At 50.0% G+C, this 9,399-nt stretch overlaps 1 protein-coding gene across 1 annotated transcript; it reads left to right on the top strand.

The window, feature by feature from the left end:
• Positions 1–511: 511 nt before the first annotated feature.
• On the top strand, positions 512–3,420 carry SLAMF9 (SLAM family member 9). The gene is made up of 4 exons (XM_017864814.1): positions 512–828; positions 1,266–1,607; positions 2,375–2,647; positions 3,046–3,420. The coding sequence occupies exons 1-4, from the start codon at positions 783–785 to the stop codon at positions 3,249–3,251; spliced, it is 867 nt and encodes a 288-aa protein (XP_017720303.1). The 5' UTR covers positions 512–782; the 3' UTR covers positions 3,252–3,420.
• The last annotated feature ends 5,979 nt before the right edge of the window (positions 3,421–9,399 follow it).

A 9,399-nucleotide genomic window follows, 5' to 3' on the forward strand; every position in this document is an offset into this window, starting at 1 on the left:
TCACCGTGTTAGCCAAGATGGTCTCGATCTCCTGACCTTGTGATCCGCCCGTCTCGGCCTCCCAAAGTGCTGGGATTACAGGCTTGAGCCACCACGCCCGGCCCCAAACTGCTTTCTTAAAGAGGATCGAATCAAATGTTTTTCCACTGCTAATAGCCTCTCAGGCGGGAACATAACTAGCTTTAAATAAAAAGGCTTCATCAGTCATCCATTGTAAAGCTATCAATTGAGTGTAGACACATATCTAATATGGGGCCAGCAATAGTGGGACATACAGAGGAAATGAAAGATGAAGTCTGTCTGGGGAGATACAGATGTTTATAAGACTAAATGATCACAGCAACGTAGGAACTACCCAGAGAGAGCTAGGGCAGAGTATTCTGGGAGCCAAATAACAGGATAGGGAATGTTCTAAGAGTTGGGGGCATGCAGTGAGTTCAGGGCATGCAGTGTGTGTGGGGACCCGTGGCGGGTAGGAAGTCTTGAAAGACTTCATTTAGGAAGTGGGATTTGGGCTGAATTTGGTGGATGGCATCATGAGTCAGTGAGTAAACTGTCTTGATAATCAGGATCTGAGAGAGAACTAAGAGAGCCACGATAGGTAGGGAGGGGCTTAGTGAGGACAGAGGAAGTCAGAGGGCTGTAGTCAGGGGAAAATCATTTCCCTTTTCTCAGGACCATCAGTCAGGCGCTCTGTCTCTAGGAGCCTCCTAATGCAGTCTTCTGCGCAGTCCTGGGGACTGACCGACTGAGTCACACCTCTGGGGCTGGGGGCTGCTGACATGTGTGCCTTTACTTGGCTGCTCCTTCTCTTGCTGCTCCAGGAGGGTGAGTGAGGCTGCCAGCTCCTGCCCAGGAATGTCCCCTTCCACCTCTGTTCTCCTGCCCCTCTGGGTCTGGGCCAGCAAGACCCTTCCTTAGGGGATGAATGTATCAGCTCTTCCTTAGTTATAAGGAATAGGGTGTGTGGCTTGAGGGCAGGACCGAGAGACACCTGGGGATATGGAAGAAAGAGCAATCCCAAGACGGCAAAGGAGAAGGTAAAACTTGGAGGGTGAAGGGACAGATGGAAGCAAACTCCTGTTAGGTGCTTAACTCAGGGACAAGGGGAATCTAGAGCCAGAAGCAGCAGCTGGAGAACAGGATTTCGTGTGAGAGTCATAGAAGCTGCCCAGCTGAGATTACGCTACAGCTCCACTGCCAGGTTCAGCAGCCCAGAGACACCAGCTGGGCCGTTTGCTTCTCTTTTCTTCCTGTATATGCAGCCAAAGGAGACTCTGGAGATGGTGTGGATCTCGAGGAAGTGGTTGCGGTCCTTCACGAGTCCATCAGCCTCCCCCTGGAAATACCGCCCAAGGAAGAGGTTGAGAATATCATCTGGTCCTCCCACAAAAGTCTTGCCACTGTGGTGCCAGGGAAAGAGGGACATCCAGCTACCATCATGGTGACCAATCCACACTACCAGGGCCGAGTGAGCTTCCTGGACCCCAGCTATTCCCTGCATATCAGCAATCTGAGCTGGGAGGATTCAGGGCTTTACCAAGCTCAAGTCAACCTGAGAACATCCCAGACCTCTATCATGCAGCAGTACAATCTACGTGTCTACCGTGAGTTTAGGCTGGGAACCATAAAGCTGGTTTTTGAGGGCTCTTCTGAGCTTCTCACACCATGGAGTCTCAGGACTCGGGGTTATAGTTTGAGGCTAGAACTGGAGGCAGACTGTCCCTAATCTAGATACTGGGTTTGAGTGTGCCCAATCCACCTGTTGTATCTGAACCGCAGCAACAGGTGGAGTGACCTGGAGCAAGGAGGCTGTCCGATGCAGTGGCAGGGATCAGGGGCTTCATGTACAGACCCTGTAGAGGGCTTTTCTCTTCCAATGAAATTGTATCCTGGGGATGAACACCACCTACATTCTTGAGTCTTTTATTTCCCTGTGTGATGAGGGCTACTAATGAGTATCTTCTCTCTGCTTGAACCCAAATTTCTTCTTAGTGCCTGTCACACTGCATCTACCTTGAAGCTTGAAGAGACACTGATTAAAATGTAAATGCCCCTGAGAGGGGTGATAATATTTTATGTGATCAAGGAGACAGAATGGGGTTTGGAGGAAGATAGAGTACAAAGTAAGAGAAAGAAGACATAAAGGGGAGGTGGAAGATGCCAAAGGCAGCTCTGTCTACCTTGACAGTTGCCTTGGGGACCTTGGAACCACAGGTTTTTACAGTGGTTGGGTTTGTTTGCTGTTGCCTATTTGTTGTTTAGGTGAAGGGGCTGTCAAGGGGTCACATTAGTACCCCAGCTTTGAGGAGCTTAGGAAAACAGACCCAACCCCTGATTGTTTAGAGGGTCTTTGTGTTTCCCCTTCATCTAGGACGGCTGTCAGAGCCCCAAATCACTGTGAACTTTGAGATCTCTGGGGAAGGTGCCTGCAATATGTCCCTGGTGTGCTCTGTGGAGAAGGGAGGCATGAATGTGACCTACAGCTGGCTCTCCTCGGGGAATAGCGCTTATACATCCCATGAAGGCCCTGTGCTCAGCACATCCTGGAGGCCAGGGGACAGTGCCCTCTCCTACACCTGCAGAGCCAGCAACCCCATCAGCAATGTCAGTTCTCGCCCCATCTCTGCTGGATCCTTCTGTGCAGGTACCAGAACCCCTGAGACACCCACCGAGCTCATGAAAGACAGTGCCTAGAGGTACCATCTCCCTCCCCGAGCTCTTCCCAAGAGAGCCCAGTGAACCCAGAAGCTAACCCCCTCCCATGGAGGCTTGACAGCTGGATTGGAGAGGAGACCCTCCCTTTTTCTAGTACCCCCAACTTCCAAAGGTCTTTTCTTTTCTCTTGCTTGGCTTCAGAATGATTCCTAGATCTCAGTTCCTGAGCTTCTGTGCGCAGAATATATTTCCAGAGACACTTGCAAGGGGACATCAACTGACTGTGAACTTGAGACCCCTGCATGAAATTTGGGTAGGAGTCTGCCCCCTAACGTTAACCCCAGCCCTACCTCTGATGGGCCCCTTTCCTCCCTTCTTCCATCCCAGATCCCAGCTATGCTTCTGAGAAGCCTTCAACAGCCTTCTGCCTCCTGGCCAAGGGATTGCTCGTCCTCTTGCTCTTGGTAATTCTGGCCACGGTGCTCTGGGTTATCCGAGTCCAGAAAAGACGCAAAATGCCAAGGATGAAGAAACTCATGAGAAACAGAATGAAACTGAGGAAGAAGGCAAAGCCTGCCTCCAGCCCTGCCTGACTGCTCCTTGGGAACCCCAGTCCTGAGCTTGGTTTCTTCTCAGCACCCAGAGAATCCTTCCTCAGCTCTCTTCTTTCCAGGGGAAGGAGGTGCTCAGGGGTGGGTATCCAGAGAGCCATACTTCTGAGGGAAGACTGGCTGGCAATGAAGTCAAATTAAGTGACCACAACTCTGCAGGAGTTGTGTTTGGTCCTTCTGTCCTCACTGGGTGGCTCTGGCAAAACCCACTGTGCTGTCTTTCCCCCAACTCCCAGTGCCTTCCCCCAAGTCCATGTGCTTTTCAGGCCCTGCTTTGGGGAGAGAAGTGGGTCTAAAAGGCCCCTCACAGGGCAGTTTTGGTATGCTGTCACTCACCACCTATCCCATTTTCCACCAACATGCTTGCCATTTATGCATTAAATAAGAAAAGTGAGAGATTTCTTTGAACCTAACTGAACCTGTGACTTGAGAATTTCAGGTATTTTGAATCCTGCATAAAAGTGGCTTTATTCCTGTTAAGATTCTTCTGCTCCCTTACCCCACTCTCATCCTGGCAGACACATTTGCTTAACAACTCCATCTATCCCAGACTGGTCTAGAAGCTGTCCTAAACAGGGAGGTAGGAAGGACCTTGTTCAGACCTACCCAGAGTCTAAGTTGAGGCCGCAACCTCTCCATCATTTCCCTGATGCCAGTTGCTCTGGGCCTCTGGCGCCTACCCCATAGGGATGCTGGATTATTAGTGAGATCGTGGAACCTTGACTTCTGCTTGTGATTAGTATTACTGTCCTGCCTGTGTCCCTGCCTATAGATCTCCATGTCTTAGGCCTTCTCTTTGGAGTCTTGTCCTGGGTTAATGCCCACCCCCCCACTCCCTGGCAAAGGCCCTTAAGTTTATGTTCTTGCTGTTTCCATAGACCAGTGATCAGCCTCCCAGGCCTAATGTGTCCCTGCCCAAGTCTCCATTATTCCCTCCAAATCAGATCTTGTGGATGTTACTTATGCAGCTGCCATGGGGCAGGGGGTTGGGGGGAGCGGGGACTGGGGAGAGAATTAGAAAACACGCAATTGACAGGACAGGTGTACTCAGTGGGTGAATTGCAGGAAGTGGTGAAGGCTGTGATGTATGGCGGGGAGCCTAGGTGACATTTTGGAGCTCTGAGCTTTGATCTGCCACTTGCCTCTGGCTTGTGACCCTGTGTTCAGCAAACTTCCATTGAGCCACAGCCCCTTTCTCCAAGAAGTGCACACTGGAAGAGAGAAGCAGGCAGAGGCAGCTTGGAGCTCCCACAGAGACAGAGTTAGGCAAGTGCCTTGGTGCCACAGAGACAGGGTGGGTAGGGGGCCCTGGGGAGTTTCAGAAGAGGCATCTGAAGGGTGGGGAGAGGACTGCATGGCAGGAGGCATGCCTGACATTGCTGTGGGTCTCTTCCTCTTTGTTTTTGAGGGGGAGGATGCTGATCTCCAAAGTGTCTTCCAAAAAAGGAACAAGAAGTCTGTGCAGGGGTCAGTGGAATACATTCAACTGGGCAACCAATGAGACCAAGGATACCTTCCTTTTAGGAAAGTAGGACACATGGGCTGGCACAAGACCACCCAGGAGGAGGGCCTTGAGAGCAGCATGGGGCAGGGCCGGAAGCCAAGAGTAGGGGTCTCCCTAGGTATTTGTGCAGGAGATGGAGCCCCTTGGGGCTTGGGAAGGAGGTAGTAAGGTTGGGAAACCAGCCCCAAGAGCTCTTAGTGCTGGTAAACTGGTCCTCTCTACTTTCTGAGGGCCTAAGCCCTTGTCCCTCTGGAAGGCAGTCCCTGCTGGAGGCTGGTTCTCTGGGCATCCCTTAGGCCCTGAGCAGTCTTGCTTCCAAAAAAGGCCAGCAGCCCTCAATCCCTTTGATTCCTTTTATATCTTCCCTAGGAGGCACTGCTGCAGGGCCGGGGACTGACTGGAAAGGCCACCTTGAGTCCATCTTGCACACAAAGGGGCAGCTCATTTCTCATGTTATTGCAGGATTGAATTAATAGAAAGTAAACAAAAGGATGAATAAATAAAGGAATGAACGTATGACAGGCCCAGGGATTTCCCTGGAAGTTGGCAAAGTTCCTTCTTCTCACAGCCAATCTCTGAGCAGAAAAGGGATGAGGCCTCAAAAGAGGCCGAGCTTCTGGAAGAGGAAGGATGCGATCTTAAAGAAAGTTGAATATAAACTCAGAGAGGCACAGGCCTCTACCTCTGCAATATGCCAGGAACTTGGCAAGCACTGGGGAGGCAGAAGAGACACCTCTGCCTTCAAGGAATGTTTTGTGGAGTGTGTATAATAACAAGGTGGGAAAAGGGCTGGGGTGAAGGTGAGGGCATGGTGGGAAGAGTCAGGGAATGTGTCCTGGAGGGAACAGATCAACAGAAATTTGACCTGTGATCAGCAGTAAGTCTGGGGAAAGGCAAAAAGGGCGTTCTAGTCAGACGGAAGCTAAGTGTTAAAACACTGATATGTGAAAGAGCACAGTAATTCTAAGGCCTGCAAAGCCATGCACACTGCGATAAAGGGATAGGTGAGAAACCAGGCTGGAAAGGTAAGCAGGGCCTTTCTGAAGGGGGTATTCCAAGACAAACAGGACAATATCCACACCCTTGTGGGGCTTAGTGTTTCACTGGGGCAGAAGACAGGCACACAAAAAGTTAAATGACAATACATGAGAAACCACGCTTCTTTACTGATCTGGTAATAAGACTGCTGCTTACAGGCATATGGTCAACAGAGTCCCTGGAATTGACAACGTTTTCTTTTCTTTTTTAACTCAGATATAATTTAATATATACCTGATTAACAACATCCATATTATTGATTACTCAACACACCCTTTCCATTCTAGAATATGGGATAGTTATGTGGTGCTTAATTGGTACAAGCAATGTTAACACATCAAATGTGGTTACTACTAAAAGTCCACGTGTTCCACCTTTCAGGGTCCATTTGATATCAAGTAATTCTCTGCTTATCTATAGACCATGAGAAACTTGCTGATTGAGAACACCTGTGCTTAACGGTGCCAAGCAGACATCTCTGAGGTCACACCATACCCTTTGCGCAGGGCTGTGGAGCAGCTCAGGTCCTTTCTTCCCAAGGCCTGCTGAAATATCAGGTATACACCAGAAAGACAGAAGCAATAGGATAGATAGATACAGATATAGAAATATGAGATGGGATTTATTAGAGGAATTGGCTTACATGATGGTGGAGGCCAAGTACTACGACATGCACACTGAAGGCCCTGGGATGGCAAAAGTGTGACTCAGTCCAAGTCCAAAAACCTCACAGCCAGGGAGGCCAGTGGTATAAACTCACAGTCCCAAGTCTGGAGAGCCTGGAGTTTTGATGTTCAAAAGCAAGAGGAGGAGAATACCCCAGCTCTGAGAGAGAGAGAGAGAGAGAGAGAGAGAGAGAGAGAGAGGAAGAAGAAGGAAGAAGGAGAAGGAGAAGAGGAAGAGGAGGAGGAGGAGGAGGAGGAAGAAGAAGAAGCAGCAGCAGCAGCAGCAGCCGCGGCCACAGTGGTGTTGGCAGCGGCGGCGGAGGAGGAGGAGGAAAGAGGAAAGAAGAAAGAAGAAAGAAGGAGAAGGAGAAGAAGGAGGAAGAGGAAGAGGAGGAGGAGGAGGAGAGGGAGAGAGATAGTATTTTCTGATGTCCTTGTCAGCAATTTGAAAACATGGGGGCTGGCCAGGCGAGGTGGCTTACGCCTGTGATCCCAGCACTTTGGGAGACCGAGGCAGGTGGATCACGAGGTCAGGAGATCGAGACCATCCTGGCTAACATGGTGAAACCCCGTCTCTACTAAAAATACAAAAAAATGCCGGGCTTGGTGGCGGGCGCCTGTAGTCCCAGCTACTCAGGAGGCTGAAGCAGGAGAATGGCGTGAATCCGGGAGGCAGAGCTTGCAGTGAGCCGAGATGTGCCACTGCACTCCAGCCTGGGCAACAGAGCGAGACTCTGTCTCAAAAAAAAAAAAAAAAAAAAAAAAAGAAAATTTGGGGGCTGCCTGATACTTAGGTTAGGTGGAATCCTTGTTGGTTGAATACGCTTTCCCAGAGAGTAATGACTATGAATCAAGGACAACCTAGAGGAAAATCTTTTGTTTTGAACCTTAGGGACTATTTTTTAAATCAGTTTGTACTCCTGGCACAGTGAGGGAGCAAGTTGTAGGACTAGGTTCCTTTTCTTACCAAAAAATCTCCAATATATATATATATATCAGAAAAAAATGGCAATAACAATAAAACTCACAAAATAAATTTCCAGGAAAGAAAAGACCATATCATAAACTTTTAAAAATTGAAAACCATTTTAAATGTCATTTAACAAAAAGTTATTTTAATGTCCAAGGGAGATTAGTTTATCCTCAAGAAATCACTGGAGACAGCAGTTCAGATCAGAGGTGTGGCCAATTCTAACACTGGGGAGGGAGATCCTTCCCAATGATTGGTAAGGATCCAAAGACTAAAAAACACTTGACTCGGCTGGGCGCGGTGGCTCACACCTGTAATCCCAGCACTCTGGGAGGGCCGAGGCGGGTGGATCACGAGGTCAGGAGTTCAATATCAGCCTGGCCAAGATGGTGAAACCCCATCTCTACTAAAAATACAGAAATTAGCCAGGCATGGTGGCGGGTGCCTGTAATCACATCTACTTGGGAGGCTGAAGCAGGAGAATCGCTTGAACCCGGGAGGTGGAGGTTGCAGTGAGCCGAGATTGCACCGCTGCACTCCTGAGGTGCGGGTTTTGAGGCAGAGTGAGACTCTGCCTCAAAAACAAACAAACAAACAAAACCACTTTGCTCTTTGACCATTTCTTCTAGCCTTGCTTCCATGCTTCATTCATTAACATGGTTCCATTATAGTTTTATCAATACATCAGTGTATTACATTGAAAAGCATTGTTGAAAAGCTGCTACTTTGGGAGTATTTGCGGGAGGAATGGTGGAAGAGACTGGCCCACTGCTCCTGCCTCTTCCATCTCAGTCACCCAAAAGCACTAAAACCTTTACACCTGGAAGAGCTTACTAAGGATAGAATGGGTACCACAGTAGTGCTGAGCTTCCTGGACTAGGATGTAATCAGATAGGGGCTTGGATGACTACATGGAGAAATGATGTGCCAGGGATTCTGGGGCCAAGCAGTGCTTAGGCCCATCCCGGAGGGTCTCTCATGATGTTACAGCAATGATTCTGTGAGTCTGATGCATGGTGCACCCAGTTTGAGTCTCAGTACTTCAGATTGGGATGAGATCAGCATGTTACTTTCAAGGAAGGCTTCCAAGGGAGACAACTGAATGGCAAGGACCTGGACAGGCAACGATTGCTTAAGCCAACCCTGCATCCCTACAGCATCACCAAGCTGAGGAGATGGAATCTCTGAGGGGCAAGATATGCAAGATACCTTTGTGTCTGAGGGTGATATCTCCTAGGGAGTGGGTTTGATGAAGTTTGGGTTGGGTCTCAATCCAGCTCTGCCATATCTTAGATGGGAAAGCCTGGGCCAAGTTACTTCAGCTCCCTGAGCCTCAGTTTTCTCATTAGTCAACGGGAGCTCTACTTACTTCGCAGAGTTTCTCTGAAGGTTACACAGGAGTTATAAAGCATCTAGTCCAGGATCTGGCACCCTGCAGTGGTCCAGTAAGTGATCTTTTATTTCATTCCTCCCTTTCAATCTCCCGTGTCAGGATATCTGTCGTTTCTCCCCTCTGGGCCTGTTTCTCTGGGTCGTTGGTGCCGGAGCTGCCGCGGGAGGTGACTTCCCCAGCTGCACACAGTGGGAGGCGCCTGGGCAAGATTTGGGAGCTCGCCAATGCAGACAGGTATTTCCAGTCCTGATAGAGAAGCAATGGGTGGAGGTGGAAATGGGGATGGGGGAGGAGATCGGATGAGCCCGGAACCTGGGTGGATCCCCTGGGAGGAGGGCGGGGAGTCATGCTCCCCGCCTGGTGCTCCTGCCCCCAGGCTCAGATTTCAACCTTCGCTGCCGCCTCTGTGGCGCGCCCGTTCGGGGAGCGGAGAGGGTCGCCCGTAGGTTCCGAAAGAAGGATGGCGTACCAATAGCCTGGCAAGGGGCCAGCTCCCGCAGCCCTGGAGCGCTGGCCGGACCCGGCGGCCCCTGTTGCTGGCGGCGGGAAGCGACCCACCG

Source organism: Rhinopithecus bieti, unplaced genomic scaffold (genome assembly GCF_001698545.2).
Source record: "Rhinopithecus bieti isolate Rb0 unplaced genomic scaffold, ASM169854v2 scaffold_77291, whole genome shotgun sequence".
NCBI classification, from domain to species: domain Eukaryota; kingdom Metazoa; phylum Chordata; class Mammalia; order Primates; family Cercopithecidae; genus Rhinopithecus; species Rhinopithecus bieti.

Bases quoted from the DNA above. Each gene is read 5' to 3' on its own strand.
- SLAMF9 (XM_017864814.1), top strand. From the start codon at position 783: ATGTGTGCCTTTACTTGGCTGCTCCTTCTCTTGCTGCTCCAGGAGG. The intron at 829-1,265 runs GTGAGTGAGGCT...CTGTATATGCAG, and splicing joins TCTCTTGCTGCTCCAGGAGG to CCAAAGGAGACTCTGGAGAT. The intron at 2,648-3,045 runs GTACCAGAACCC...CTTCCATCCCAG, and splicing joins TGCTGGATCCTTCTGTGCAG to ATCCCAGCTATGCTTCTGAG.